A 16,764-nucleotide genomic window follows, 5' to 3' on the forward strand; every position below is an offset into this window, starting at 1 on the left:
GGTTGCCAGGCTGTTGCTATATGCTTATGTAACCCCGCCGGTCCAACGCCCCCCTGCGACCTTCCGCATGGGAGTCGGTTGCTCTATGAAGCAGGTTAAAGACTATGGACTCTAGCGTCTGTTGCTAGAGCACCTTTAGAGGTCAGAGGAGTGAGGTTTACCTGCACAGCACTCACTAGCTTTCTTCGTTAAACTCACCCCTCTAATCCTCACTCCCACTCGGGTCACGGCACCAATGTAACACCACCGGTCCCACGCCACCCAACCTGCTCCGAGCTTGTTGGGTGAGTGTAACAATGACTCCCATGCAACCTTCCGCATGGGAGTCGGTTGCTCTACCAAGGAGGCTAAAGACCATGGCCTCTAGCATCTGTCGCTAGAGCAGCTTTAGAGGTCAGAGGTTTACCTTTAAGAGGTAGAGGTTTACCTGCACAGCACTCACTAGCTGGCCTCCATTACACTTGCTAGGGTCATTATGTGGTTTGTAGATTTTTCTAGGTTGTTGCTAGTGTATTGCTGTGTGGTTGGTATTTGGAATGTCCAGATCCAATCACGTAATTGGAAATTCGGCCTAATCTCGGAGTTTCAGACCCGATCAGAATTGGACATTACCTCCCGATTGATTATATATTCTCATTATTTTTGAACACTTTTAAAGTTATGCCATGGCAGAGAGTTTGAGCCATTCTTGACAAAGAAACAGCAACGCGTGCGGCATGACATCACTTTGTTGCAGAGACGCTATTGGTTAAATGCCTTAAATGAGGTATTATAAGGTTGATGACGACAACATTGCCATAGAAAACTGTGAGATATGTAAACTTGGGATTGTCTGCCGGGTATTTTAAGTTGAGTTGCTATTTGTTTTTTATATATATTTACTGTTGCACTAAAGTCCAAAAGTGAAGATTTGATGTTATTCATTACTTGATTCTTCAAGCTCACAGAAGTGCTCTGTTAGTTAACAGAGTTGTTGAATGTTAAAATGAAGTGAACTACATAGAAAATAAGGAAATCTGTTTCTTCGCTCTTCTTTATTCTTATTTGATTATAGGAGTATCAGATCGGGTTTCGGTATCAGTAGATACTTAAAATGAAATGACTCGGACTCGAGGGCAAAAAAATCTGATCACGACATCCCTAGTTTATATGATATTCCTAGGGTTATGATGTTGCTGGAGTGCTTTCAGTGGTTATTATTATACAAATAGTGTGGTAATTTAGTGTGGTTGCTAGGGTGTATCTATGTGCTTGTTATTTGGTACTGGGCGGTTTTAAGATTTGTTTTGATGGTATAGCTTTGTTCTGGGTGTTAGCAGTTGTTTTTGTAATGATGTATGTTGTGGTTGCTTGGGTTATTATAGTGTGTGGTAGGTGAGTGCTCTTGGATAGTTGCTAGGTGTTACTGTGTAGTTGTTGTGATGTGGGCTTTGGATTTTTTATTAGGGGTTTGGCTTGTTTTGGGTGGTTGCTAAAATGTTGCTATGTGTTATGGGTGGTTGCTATGATGCTCCTTTGTGGGTGGTTTTGCATTCTGAGTAGTTGCTAAGGTGTTGCTTTTTGATTATTAAGTTCTGGGTGGCTGCTAAGGTTATACTTTGGGTACTGGGATATTTAGAGTGCTTTCCAGAATGCTAAAGGTGGATTCTTGCCTAGCTTATCTGATCAACATGCTTTATTATTCAAAGGCAAATATACTAAATAAATCATAACTTATTCTAGTTATTTTAACACATTAAACTGGAACAGAAGAAAGTATTTTAACATAGTCTCCAAAACTCTTCACATTTCAAGCATTGTGTTCTGCTAGGTTATACCCACAGCTCATATTTGGAGATGCTTATTGTACCTGTAGTAGACAATGGTTGAAGAGTGAAGGTCTCAGGTGGCTGTATATGATGGTGCCAGCTCATTGAAGCAGCCAGTAGCTATGGCACCTAGCGGGCACACGCTGCTTTTCTCGCCAGCTGTCTAAACAGGGTCGAGAGAGAAAGAAAGGAAGAGAGAGAGAGTGGAAAAGAGTGCTAAACCTCTTTACCTCTCTGCCAAATGGAAAAGTGCACATCCAAACACAAAGCTGCATTATGTTCCTCTGCTGGGACGTCATACACAGTAATAACCGAACCAAATAAAGTATACAAACATTGGTCGACAAGTTTGTGCTGACTGTTAGTCTTTGACCTAATCAGAAGTGATAACATACATATTAGCATAAAAGGAGGACATGATGTAAGGTATTTTCGCCAAACGCTTACTCACTGCAAGATGCGTCACTTTCAGATAAAAGGTGTTTTGTTGGGTTTTTTGTCTTTGTTCTTAGAGTTGAAAGATGAGCTGCTGTTCATGGAAAGAGAGACAGAGGCCTGAATTCCACAGAACAGTTCAGGTCAGTGAAGGCAGCTGGGCATAAGCAATGACAGAGCAGAACAAGACATGATCATTTAGAGAAATAGTGATGGCAAAATAACAGGATTACAGAAGGTGGCTGAGAGGGAATGAGTTGAGGGTTAAATAAAAAGGCATTAAAAAAATTTTATATGTAATGTTGTGTTTGTGTCTTCCAGGCGGGGAAGGGCGAGCCACACGTCTTCAAAGAAAAGGCCTTCAAAAAGAAGCGCCAATGTGGAGTGTGCAGGCAGAGCGTGGAGAACCTGGGCTCTTTTTGTCGAGGTGAGTGACATCAGAACATTTCAGCCCTTGTATTGACTTTTTATTTTGAGAAGAACTAGGCATGGGATGGTAACCGGTTTAAAGGTTTACCACAGTTTGGAAAAGTCAAGATTTTAAAACAGCTAAAATATTCTGTTATACTGTTCCTAAGGTATATTTAAGGGCTTTTTAATCTGTTTTTTTATGTTTTTTAAAGAAATATGTGCTTTTATAACTAATGAAGACAACAGAAGTTAATTGTTTATTTAAATTTTTTTGCCTGATATGCTTAATACATGCACAATAAATAAAATATATTGTGTTTAATGGGGAAACCATTATCCCCTTCCCAGACATTTTCTAAAAAAACTTATATTAGTTGTGAAATTGTGATATTTTTATTCAAGGTTATCATACCATCAAAAACTTATACTGGCCCATGCCTAACAAAGACCCCACATGTAATGCATCCCTTGTGACATTTCCATGTATACAATTGTAGTTATCTTAAACATATTATTCTGATAAGCGTGCTATTTTAATACAGCATATTGTTATGGAATTAACAATTACTGTACTAAAGAAATTGGCGATTATGAAAATATCTGGATACTTTACAATTAATACAAAATGTTTAAATAGAAAATTAAAATTAACATTATTCAGGGATAAAAAAATGTAAATTATTTGTGTAGTATTTTTACACTAAGTCTTGTTCCAGTTTTACACTTAACTTTTACCACCTTAACAGCCTTTCCAAGCAAGTAATAGTTATAATTGTTAACGATAACCATTCATTCATTCATTTTCCATCAGCTTAGTCTCAGATTTATCAGAGGTCGCCACAGTAGAATAAACTGCCAAGTGCCAACTATTCCATCACAGCAGACTAGAACCAGCGACCTTCTTGCTGTGAGGCGACAGTGCTAACCACTGAGCTACCATGCCACCTCTAATGATAAGTAATAGTATAATAGACTATTCTGAATAATTCAGCTAAAATAAATATGAATAATATATGGCAAACTTAAACTTGTAATTGCAATTAACCAAATTAAGTAAGGGTATGCTTTCACAACAGCAATTTCTGGTATTTTTTGAATGTTGTCAACATGATCTCCACAAATGCCAGTTCTTGGTGTCACTTAAAATAAATTATTGCTATTTAAAAATATTTAAAAACTGACAAAATCAAACACATTTTCTAAAACAAAAAAATTAAATACAAAATATATAAAATAAGTTAATTCATGAATAGTAAATAATACATTTATATATATATACATTTTTTTTAATTTTACATTTGTAATCTTTTTATTCATTTTCTTAAATAATAAGTATTTTAAAAAATACATTGAAGAAAGATATTAATCATTCCACATATAAACTGCCATAATTTATCCTATTCTATGTTTAACAATCAGGGTGTCCGCAGGGTCTTAAAAGGTCTTACATTTCAAAAACAAAATTTTAGGCCCTAATAAGTCTAAAATTCACTGAAATAGTTGGTCATAGGTCCTAAATCATTTTAAACAGGTCTTGATTTTTCCTATTTCCAAGGTAAGCTACATTATCAGGCCAATACCCTATCACCAATAATCCATTTCAAAACTTGTTTTTTTAATATTTCAGTTTTTTTATTGCAAATAAATACAATTCACAACAGCTGTTTGACAGTTTTACAGCAAATTCTCCAAATGAAACCCCCTAATCAGGGAAAGAAAGATAAAGCAAGACATCCCTTTACATGATCTTCTATTAATACAAAAATTATTTACAGAACTATTTACAGAAGCCATTATTAAAAAAAAAATCTTTGTGTTTAGCTCTGAATACAGTGCTTAGCATATGTAAGTACACCCCTCACAAACAGGAAGCTATACAATATTATATTTGTACATATACATTAGATTAGTCCGTACTGAAGCCAAATTTGGAGCTTATTTAACAAAATAACTCATGATAGCGCCCCAAAAACTAGTACACCCAAATTTAAATGTTATAGAAAAATATTAAACACAAATTTAAAAAAAGGGGAAAAATCATGAGAAGCAAAAAAATGGGAAAATTTAGTTGAAATGTTGTAGTATTTTGTATTATTATTTTTTTTTTGCTTGAATTTTTTTATTATCTTTCAATTTCTAAATATGTTTGGTGACTAAAATATTATTTTATTTTAATTTATTTATGTTTACTGAGAAATGGATAAAAATATTCCATTTAAAAATGGGGTGTACTCAACTATGATGAGCACTCTATGTCTAAAATTTCATAATTTCTTAATGGTCTTCAAAAATCTTACATTTGACTTGAAGAAACCCTGGATTTTCCTTTAAACTCCCAGTTCTCTACTAATCCCTAGTGAAACTATATCAAACGTAGTAATCCTCCCTAACCAACACATCTCCCTCTCTTACCGCCCACAGTCTGCAAAACAGCCACCCATAAGAAATGCGAAGCCAAGGTAAGAACATTTTTCCCATTTCTCACCAGCTGAGTTCATAATGCATCTCTCAGTGTCTCTTTCACTCCCTCCGCCGATTAACATGGGTGTATAAAATGGGAGTTTATGTAGTTAAAAGCTCTCTCTCTCTCTCTCTCTCTCTCTGTGTTTCCTGCACTGAAGGCCTCCCTGTGTTGGGACGACAGTGTTGGCAGCCGTAGTGAAAGACTCATTGATAAAGCGAAAGGATGCCAGTGCTGGCACACCCATATCAGGCACGTCTCTAGAGAAGAACCCTGGGCTCTAGAGTCCTGGGCCACGCTTTAAAACTGTTTGCTTTATTCACAGTTACTGACCTTGCATAGAGTAACTGTTGTGGTACCCGGTTTATATAACTTTATTCGTCACTTCTTGGCACTGGCTAAGGTTTGGTCAATGTGCAATGAAAGAGTTAGTGGTTTAACACGCCACATGGTTATTCAATCAACAAATCGCCAGCCCACTAAAACGCTCTTTATGACATGAAGAGCTGGTGCTTTGTATAAAGCTGTAACATGCTGGGAATGGAGCTCAGGGTTGAATGGCATCATTTTATGTGGATGTATTTAGAATCATTTAAAGGATTATATATAAATGCTTTTCGATGATTATACACTGTACAAAATGCTGGGTTTCACACAATAGATTTGTGTTGGGACAATATGAAGGAATTAAGTTAACTTATTAGTTTTTGAATATTTAAGTGGATTGAACTTAACCCTTGCAGTATGTGCTGTTGGGGGTGTTTTTTATCCACTCGGGGTGATTTTGAGTCCTAATTTGGCCATAACTTTTTATGTGTTTCAGCTAGCCATGAGTGATTTTTGGTGACAAATCTTATTTTAACATATATTATGGGAAAATGCTTTGAAATAAAAAAAAAACTCAATGATACACTCTTGACAAATTTACTACCTTTTTGGTATGTTAGAGATGAAAACATCCACTGAATTAAACTGCTGTAAAACATTTACATTTTACATTTACATTTAGTCTATTAGCAGACGCTTTTATCCAAAGCGACTTACAAATGAGGACAAGGAAGCAACTTACCCAACTATAAGAGCAACAATGAATAAGTGCTATAGGCAAGTTTCAGGTCTGTAAAGTCTAAGAAGGAAAGTATTAGTACTTTTTTTTTTTTTTTTGGTACAGTTAGTGTGATATCCAGAGAGGCAATTGCAGATTAGGAAGTGAAGTGGAGACTAAATAGTTGAGTTTTTAGTTGTTTCTTGAAAATAGCGAGTGACTCTGCTGTTCTGATGCAGTTAGGGAGTTCATTCCACCAACTGGGCAGATTGAGCGTGATCGTTCGCGAAAGTGATTTCTTCCCTCTTTGGGATGGAACCACGAGGCGACGTTCATTCACAGAACGCAAGTTTCTGGAGGGCACATAGATCTGCAGAAGTGAGAGCAGATAAGAAGGAGCAAGGCCAGAAGTCACTTTGTAGGCAAACATCAGAGCTTTGAATTTGATGCGAGAAGCAACTGGCAGCCAGTGCAAACGGCCTAGCAGCGGAGTGACATGTGCTTGTTTAGGTTCATTGAAGACCACTCGTGCTGCTGCGTTCTGGAGCAGCTGAAGAGGCTTGATAGAGTTAGCTGGAAGGCCAGCTAGTAGAGAGTTGCAGTAATCCAGTTTGGAGAGAACAAGAGCTTCAAAAGGAGTTGAGCTGCATGTTCATATAAGAAGGGTCGGATCTTTCTGATGTTATAGAGTGTGAATCTGCGCGATCGAGCAGTTCTAGAAATGTGGTCAGAGAAGTTTGGTCGGTCATCAATCGTTACTACAAGGCTTTTCACCATTTTGGATGCAGTAATGGTTGCCCCATCCATCTGGATTGAAAAGTTATGGTGTAGAGTCGGGTTGGCAGAAACTACAAGCATTTCCGTTTTTGTGAGGTTAAGCTGAAGATGATGATCTTTCATCCAGTGTGAAATATCCAACAGGCAGGCTGAGATGCGAGCTGGAACCGAGGGATCATCAGGATGAAAAGAGAGGTATAGCTGGGTATCATCAGCATAGCAGTGGTAGGAGAATCCATGTCTCTGGATGACTGTTCCTAGAGATGACGTGTAGATGGAGAAGAGAAGTGGCCCAAGAACAGAGCCTTGAGGTACTCCAGTGTTTAGATGCTGTAGGTTGGCCTCTCCCCTCCAAGACACCCTGAATGGCCTGTCAGAGAGGTAAGATCTGAACCATTGTATAACAGTGACCGCAACGCCCAGTGACTCGAGCGTAGATAGCAAGATCTGGTGGTTGACAGTGTCAAAAGCAGCTGACAAGTCCAGCAAGATGAGGACTGATGATTTTGAGTCTGCTTTAGCCAGTCTGAGATCCTCCACGACCGAGAGCAGGGCAGTCTCAGTTGAGTGGCCTTTCTTAAAGCCGGATTGTTTGTTGTCCATGAGATTGTTTTAAGTAAGAAAGTCCAGGACTTGATTGAACACTACTTTCTCCAGAATCTTGGCCATGAATGGAAGCAGGGATACAGGTCTAAAAATGCATCATATTATAATTTTTTTTTCTCTATTTTGCATAAATCTGTTAATCAACCTCATTCCTGATCCAAACTACTAAAATATTTAGAAAATTGCAGGATTTTAACTCTTTATTTGCTATATTTGTGAATGATGTCACTGATTTGGTGAAAAAACCCACACAAAATGATGTATTTTCAATTTATAAAGTAGTTATTTTGAACCTTTTATCACCTACTTGGAAATGTGAAAGATTAATATCAACATGACACAGGCATGCGATTCTTCCCTATAAATACGGATTTCTGTATTTTCCAAGCCCAACTTTTTTTAAAGTTCATTTTTTTTATTGCAAAGAGATACAGCTGGTAAACATTTTTACAGCAAATTCTCCAAATCAAGAAAATAATTCCTAATCAGGGAAAGAAAACTAATGCAGCACATTAATGCAGTTAATACAAAAACTATTAACAGAAGTAACCGGCCGTGGGTATCCCTGTCTGTCTAAAATTTCATTTATAATCGTCTTAAAGGGGTCTTAAAGGGGTCATTGGGTTGTAGGTTTTAAATCATTTTAAACAGGTCTTGATTTTCCTATGTCCATGTAAAGCTATCCAATCTTCAGCACGTTTTTAAGCAGCGGATGCCCTTCCAGCCGCAATTAAAACATTACAAATTTAGAAAATTACATGAAAACTCCTTATATTTTTAAGATTTATATATGGCCGCTCAATAACCAAGTAATATAAATATATAAATAAGAATAAATAAAAAATTGTATTTGTCCAATATAAATCTAAGCTATATATTAGGAAAGCATTTCCCTTTTAAAGAGAACAAATGTTGTCAAAGGCTGCTGTACCTCTGCCTGAAAGGCACTTTTGATTCACTAGATTACAAAATACTTTGGTACAGTTGAAGTCTGATTTATTAGCCCCCCCTTGATTTAGTTTTTTGGTGATTTAAAAAAAAAAATCCAAATAATGTTTAACAAAGCAAAAAATTGTTCACAGCATTTCCTATAATATTTTTTCCTATGGAGAAAGTTTTATTTGTTTTATTTCGGCTAGAATAAAAACAGCTTTTGTGAGCCTTTCGATCCCAATATATGCACGCAAGCGGTTCATCTCCATTGGAAATAATGAACTTGCACAAGCAATACACACAAAATGTAAATGGCCCTTAGATAATAGCCTCAGCGAGGGCGTAGGTTTGCATTTGACATTGGTGGGGACGGGAAAAATCAAACAACCACCAGTCCCACCCCCAAGAACGGATATAATTTTTATGCTACTGAGAGATCAGGAGAACTGGCATCGATCATATATTTTTACATGTAGCTGTTTACTTTTTTGTTAGTTTTCAGGGCATATTATTCACAGTCTGTATCAATCTGCTATATTGATAGACTGTGCATTAAAGCAGGGGGAAAACACAAATATTGACGGCATTATCATGATAGAATCATTCAGTAGCAACCTTGAGTTTTTGTGAGTGACACTTTTAGTTGAAAAAAGCTCCTTATTTCCACCGTTTTTTTTTTTTTTTTTTTTTGCTGCCGTCATCCTCACTTATGTCACACACAATGACTGTAAAAAAGGTCACACACCTCACCCATATTCTTGCACAGGAAATTTTCCTGCACGGTTTTGGCACTGTTACATCTGAACGAAGCTACAGCCTATCATATGACAACAGGGAAAGGCACAGCCAATCACAATGTTCATATGTGTTTGTGGGGCAGTGCGACTCGAGGAGAGACGAGATTTAACCCTTTCGGCATGTCTAGGTTAATATTGACAGCGCAATTTTTTTTAAGTGAATTAAATTATTGGTGGGGACATTTTAACAGTTGATGGATATTGGTGAGGACCTGTCCTCTTCGTCCAGGCTAAATCTACTCCCCTGAGCCTCAGCCATAGTTAATCTAGTGTGCGTAGGTATTAGCCTCGGTGTACAAGCTCGTAACTTCAAACTAGTGCACAGTTGGCATAACTTTGTTTAGTTGCTGCAGTATTGTTCCGTGCAGAAACACGGTGTTGACAATGCTTTACGTTGAATTAACCGTGACAAATTAAAGTGTGGTTAATAGCGAAATCGGTTAATCTCTGCATCCCTAAAACTCAGTGACCATATTACAGTAAGTCCTAACCATAAAAATGCTCAGTGTTGGCTGTGATAGCTATCAGCTTTACCCTAGTAGGGAGTGGTCTCCTTCCCTGGAGAACCGCAGAGAACGTGACCTTTTACACTTTCTGAAAACCTCATCGGGCCTCAAGAGCGTCGATCAGCCCTCATGCTCTTAGCACCTCATAAGACAGAACAAAGACAGATTTTGAGAACACTTAAGCCCTCTTAGGTCAGAATACCATGGCATCGCTCCAAGTCATAGGTTCAAGGGGGTCTGACAATCTCTCACTCCAGTAAGAAGTTGGCAGCATTAAGTATGTGGATTCAAAAATCAAAACATTGAGCTCTCCTGCATTATGCCCCTCGAGTAATTTTTTTTTCAAATGATTATACACTTTATTTGACCCTAAACAGTGCTTCATTTCAGAGTATAACCTGCAGATGTTTCATTAGGCATACCAGAAATCAGCGTAAGCTCTTCTTTTCTACTCTTTAATATAGAAAATCCCACCAAAGCACCGTTCAGCTGTTTCATGTTGCTCTCTTAAGCTTCTGTCTCCTCCCTGGAATCTGATGCGTTATTAGATGTGAATGGTTTTTTTATTTACCTCCTCATAGCTCTGGTCTTATGGGATTTTACACAGATTTGGTGCTGCTCGCTTATGGATGTCTTCATCATGTGTCCATATGGTGAAAGCTATCTCAGTGACAGTGAATAGGACAATAGCCAAATATTTTATTGAGGAAACACTCTCGGACTCAAATGGATAGTTAAGTTTTGGCGCTCCCATTAGGGAGTTATTAAATGCCAATCCAGGTCTTATTGAGTTCCATATGAAGTACAATGTGATGACAGTTTAAGATGAGACGTTTGGCCATGTTTTACCTGCGTATGGCAGCTTAATAATAAATAATAAAGAGCCCTGTATGACCAAGTTTGGTCACCATAGCTCATTCATAAACATGATTTCTGCAGGAGCCTCGTAAAATGAAATGAAGACCACAACTTCCATAATTCCACACGGCGTCATCAAACTATGCCTTTGTTTGTAGTAAATAATCGCCCTCTAGTGGCAAAAATGTGCCTTTAAATGCAGAGATGAAACATTTAAAAATCAAATACTTTTTTAAACACTTAACATTTATTCCTAATGAATGTAATCATAATAATCAGTTAGTGATTTTTATTGTTTATTGTTAGTTTTTATGGCATAATATCACCTACTTTCTTTTTTAGAATATCTGTTTTAAGTGAAATAGAGGCACATTGTTTAAAGCCCACAACCACTTAACAACCAACAATCTAAAATCTTCCAGTCCCCTCCAGTACAACAGCTGGCAGCAGATGGTGTTTGTCAGGACTGACTCTTGTGTCTTTTGATTTAACTTACATTCTATTTATATCCGTCATTGTTTGGGTGAAATGTTCACTGGAGCCGTACAGTAAAGATGAGCTGGTCTGTAACCAATAAACACAGTTTAACCACCACCAGTGTAGCCTACAGCGACGATGACCAAAAGCCTCAGATCCGCACTGCTCTGTTAATGTTTCTTTCTTTTACCCACTTGCATGGAAAACCCCTGGCCCTTTTTTTCCCGAAATGCATTTCCTGAAAACAGAGATGAAAAGGAATTATAGTCAGTACCGCTGTCTTTGTTTGTGTGTCTGGTGTGATACACCCTCGTCTACAACCTTAACCCACAGGAAGTAACCTCCAGACCACTAACAAACCACTGACTCATCCTTAACTTGCTTTTAGCGTTCAAGATCAAGTGTTGTTGTTTCTGAGTCAAACTGACTCAGAAATACGATAACACTGCACAAATACATGCTGGGCTGGTTTAACCCAAATTTGGGTAAAGTATGGACAAACTGAAACCCAAACAGTTGGGTCACACTTTATTTTAAGATACAATTCCTAAATACAAATTTGACTTTTACTTCAATAAACACCTTGCTAATATGCTTATTAATAGTTTGTAAGGTAGAAGTTGGGTTGTAGTTGGATGTAGCATAAGATTATACTGAATATATACTTTGTAAGTACTAAAAAACAGTTAATATAATAGACAGATAATAAGCCAATAGTTAATAGTGAGAATTTTGAACTTGAACTAAAGTGTTACCAACATTTCATTGAAAAATTTAACCCAAGTGTTAGGTTTGTACAAATTTTCCCAAAATTTGGGTTAAAACAATCCAACGTTTTAGGAAACAACTCCTGAGACAAAACTGGGTGTTGGCAGTCATGTTTAGATAATGTTTGTTGAGGATGCCATAAAGTTCCATACTGAAAATGTTGGATTTATGTAGAAAAAGAAAATTAAATGAAAAAAAAGTAACATATGACTTACAGGTTTCTAAATCAATCTCCTGTTCTGCTTACCTTGAAATAATATACAACATGCTAGTATGCGTACTGAGTGTAATATCATGTAAACAATTTTACACAAGCTACATTTCTGGGTTTAATAAAGCAAACTAACATCTGGCAAGTAAGGTTTTGAAAAATGAAGGTTACGGTGACAGTTGTACAGAAAGCTGTTATCATTAATGCAGAAACTATGTGTGTATGAAGTGTTCAGTTTGTCATTAGTGAACACATCAGTGTGAGAATGTTTTTTTTAAACATGGTAAAATATAAACAAAAAGGGAAGCTCCTTAACGAAAAAAAAAAAATCTAAAATTTTAGATGCAAATCAAACCAAAAATAATTATTTATTTAGATAATGAAATGTCATTTTGTAAGCCTTTTTAAAATTAGCTCAGAAACAAATGAAACTGCTTTAAAAACACAAATAACTACATTTTGATTGCAGTTAAATGTTATTGACGATGAATGAGTTACAGTAGATTAGTAGGACAGAAGCTTTTTTCCTTTTGGCTGTAAACCAAAGCCATTGGAAGTTTGGTCCATCCCTAAGGAAATACTTAAAATGACATTAAAGTTTGCACTATTTGAAATATGCTTAAGTGTTTAAAGAAACAGTCATGGAAGTGAACTCTAATTACACTAAAGTAGCAAGTACAGTTTTTGAAAATATACTTTTATGTGCACATTAAATGCACGCTCTTTCAAAAAGTTACATATAGCATTTAAATGCACTATAAAATCAGCATTTTTTAAACATTTTCCTTTAGCCAAATTTGAAGGCAGCATCACATATCATCGAAAAAGGTAATCTCATAATGCATTAAAAGCTCAGTAAAAAAATTCAAGACAAGACAAATTTGAGAATGAGCCAAATTAATGTAATGTGAAAAAGTAATGTAATGTGTATTTATATAGCACATTTATCGTGTATGGCCATACATCCACAGCGCTTCAGAATCATGAGGGGGCTCTCTCCACACCACCACCAATGTGCAGCATACACTTAGATGATGCGATGGCAGTCACTTGACAACAGCACCACACAAGAGCTATTGGTGGAGTGGAGAGATAGTGATAGAGCCAATTCTGTGAATGTGGGTGATTAGGAGGCCATGTTCGCTAAAGGTGGATGGAGGGAATTTAGCCAGGACACTAGGGTTACACCCCTACTCTTTACAAGAAGTGCCATGGGATTTTTAATGATCACAGAGAGTCCGGACCTCAGTTTATCGTCTCATCCGAAAGACGGCGCTCACTGACAGTATAGTGTCACCTTTACTATACTGGGGCATTAGGTTCCAAACAGACTGCAGGTTAAATGCCCCCTGCTGGCCTCACTAACACCACTTCCAACAGCAACCTAGTTTTCCCATGTGGTCTACCATCCAGGTACATCCAGCTCTGCTTAGCTTCAATAGCCGCATTTCCACTATCGCATCTAAAGCAAGCGAGTCAAGGCAAGCTAAGGCCAGTCGCGTTTCCACTGTCACTTCCAGGGCCTGATCGGGCTAAAGCGGGGCTTTCTCTGGGCCAGCAGCTGGCCTTTTTCCGCCCGCCAAATACCTTGGGCCAAAGAGGCCCAGCTGGGGTTTCGGGGCGGAGTGAAAGGAGAGGTGGACTTAACTCGAAACTGGTAAAGATGGCCTGATGCCATTACACTGGTTTTCTGATCGCACACGGGGACATGCGGCAAACAAATAAATAAATGAGGGAAAGAAACACCTTAGAGGCTAAAAGTCGTTTTTGTATATGATCGCCCTATGTTTCCATTTTAAATGTAAGGCTGTTGCATAAAATAAAAAAGTTTTAATTTATAAGTGACATTTCTTTGATGCGTCCTCCTCGATGTTTCAAGGACGCATAATAATCTTTACTACATTTTAAAGACAGCAGCCAGTAAAGGTTGTCGAGAGTTTTTGTCAAGTTTAACAGGTGTGCTTTTGAGTGATACATGCGTGTTAGATGCCTGTATGTGTGTAAGAGACCGGGTGAAAGAGCGATCGCTTCACAGCTCTGTTGATGCCGTGAGCGGCTTCTTTCTTTTTTTTTATTTTGGAGATAATAAACAATATGAATACAACAGAAATACATAAACCTTTACAAATTACGTGCCCACTTTTGTAGGCTCAAAAAAAGTGTCATATCTCGATAAAGTAGCCTAATATTGAAATAATTTAAAGGGCACATAGGTTACCCCTTTTTTCATATTTATTATAAGTCTTTTGTGTCCCCAGAATGTGTCTGTAAAGTTTCAGCTCAAAACACCCATCAGAGTATTTATTATAGCTGTTTAAAAAAGTCTGTATTATAGCTGGGAAAAGGTTGTTGCTGTTTTTTTGCACTGGGCCTTTAAGGCGAGTCATTCCCGCCCACCGTTCCCACGTGCCTGTCAGCAACATGCCTCAATTGCATGAAAAAAAGGACTGGGGGTGTTTATTTTACCCCAATATGACAGTATATACACTATACTTGCACAGATGTCTGTCCAAACAGCTTAAAAAGTAGATTTTTCACATAGGTGCCCTTTAAAGAATGACAAATATTGGATATAATAAAATCACATTAAATCAACCAATATAACACAAACAAAGCTAGCTATAACAATGTAGGTATATACAATACATAAATTAACCTGTTTTTAAGCCATATATAACTTTTCATTTTACAAAGGTCTCTCTGAAATTTTTTTTTTAGATATTTTCTAAAAACAATAAACACCGGAAGAGGTTTAAAATATTATTTTCAAAGTATTTGGATATGATGATTTTAATCAAAGACTGAAAGCAGAAATGACCTTCTTTTCTTTTGTCATCCAGTCCAGCGCAGCTTTACAAATGCATTGGGTAAAACTGCAAGTAAAAAATGTGTTCTGTGCCCTTCAAACATGTGTTTTATAAGACATAATAAAATGCAAAAATGAACTTATAAATGTAGAGCTTTATTAGTGAATAGATATTGAGCGCAACAAAATATAGGCTATATTTTATTACTTGCTCTTTTGTGCTGAAATACTTAACTTAAGATCACCGAATAATATGCAACATCCTTAAATAAAGGGGAATTCTCTATTAAGTGTCACTTAAGAGTGCCTAAGGTTAAAATTAATATGTTTTTCCTCTCTCCGGAGCATTTGGGCTGAATGTTTGATGGAGTCTATCAAAATGAGGATGTTATAAAATACATTTCATAGCGAGTTATTACCGGAGAATTTCTGTGGTTTTATATTATGGATGGGTGCGCTCACTGCACTGGGTCCCTCCGTTAGTGGCGAGACCACTCGATGTGCGATGCCAACAGACGTTCGATGAGTACATGAATATAATGAATGAAAACACACAGGCCTGTGTGTATAGACAGATAATATAATGCTGTACAGTGACGTGTCATTTGTTTGTTTCGGTTGTCTTAATTTTAATGGTTTCCTGATGATGCATTGGTGTGCTTTATCTGCCTGATTCCCACTGAAGTGGGCGGGTTGTGTGACGTTTGATTCAGGGGACGTTCTGGGGGCAGGGTTTGTGCAATGCACTGCGAGTTACTAGCCCGACAGTGGAAACGCGACATGATTTCTCTATTGAACCTCTTGGGCAATTGGCCTGGCCCGGCCCGATAAAAGCCCTGGCTCGCACTGGCCTGACAGTGGAAATGGGGCTAATGAGTAACCGGTCTTGGGCTACAGGGTAATATGGCTGTGGTTATATTTCATTCAGTGCATAACAACATTGATAAAAATACTATAAATAAATTAATCAAAAATATTATGAAAAATATGGATGATTATAAAAAATAGTTGAAAAATGTATTTAATTTTAGAGATGTATTGACCCTTATACATATATCATTATATAAGATTAAATAATGTGTCTATGATTTAAGAAAATTACTTGTTGATTTCAATTCAGTAACTTAATTGTGTGGCAAGTGAAGTCGCTACAGTACATATCCCTCATTCACACGCACGCACGCACGCACGCTCGCTCACTGGTTAGAATACAGTCTTGGCAAACAAAATCAAACCTGTCTTTTTGTGTTTGCCGTGCATCCTGTTAGCAGTAGGGTCTTATCTATGTGCCAGAGTGGAAAATTCAGTCCATGGAGAAAAGGAGGTCTAGAAAGAGGGGCAAAAAATATTAAGGTGGCCAGAAAGGGTGGAAAAAAGAGGAATGGATGGCAGAGTTGCCCTGTCAGATTGAGGAAGAATCATTTCCGCCACTTTTCAAAGGAAAACGGGGTTGTGTTTCCCCTTGTGCTGGTCCTGCTGCTGCTGGCTGAGGTGGGATATGGACTGATATAAATGAGGGAAGTGAATGAGTGGCTCTTCCAGTAAATCCTTCACTTCATCACCACTCTTTATGACCTGATCAGCGCCATGTGTTTCCCAAGCTTCCCCCGGCCAGTCTGCGTATATGTATGTGTTTGTGTGTGTGTGTGTGTGAGAGAGAGAGAGGGAGAGTGGGTGTGTGTCTCAATATTGTCCAAATCAGGCCTAGTTTCATTTTGCCTCATTGAGATTGGTTGGTTTTCTGACTCAGAGGTCTGGATTACATCCGACTTCTAATGTTGGGTAACTCGTAGAGCTGAATGCCAAAAAACTACACTAACAGATTGAACATGGTATAAAACCAGGAGGGAATGAACAGCCAAAGC

The 16,764-nt window shown here is 37.6% G+C and overlaps 1 protein-coding gene across 15 annotated transcripts in view; it reads left to right on the forward strand.

Moving 5' to 3' along the window:
- The window catches only part of tns2a (tensin 2a), a 117,509-nt gene that overhangs the window by 40,125 nt on the left and 60,620 nt on the right, over positions 1 to 16,764 (forward strand). For 10 of the 15 annotated variants that reach the window (XM_087306603.1, XM_087306604.1, XM_087306611.1 and 7 more), the window contains exons 2-3: positions 2,565 to 2,670; positions 5,076 to 5,113. In XM_087306603.1, coding sequence (XP_087162729.1) covers positions 2,565 to 2,670; positions 5,076 to 5,113 — 144 coding nt within the window. Of the gene's footprint in view, positions 1 to 2,320; positions 2,387 to 2,564; positions 2,671 to 5,075; positions 5,114 to 16,764 lie in introns of all 15 variants that reach the window. The other 5 variants (XM_087306606.1, XM_087306609.1, XM_087306605.1 and 2 more) reach the window with 1 other exon arrangement.

This window comes from Danio rerio, chromosome 23, assembly GCF_052040795.2.
Source record: "Danio rerio strain M-AB ecotype USA chromosome 23, GRCz13ab, whole genome shotgun sequence".
Lineage (NCBI taxonomy): Eukaryota > Metazoa > Chordata > Actinopteri > Cypriniformes > Danionidae > Danio > Danio rerio.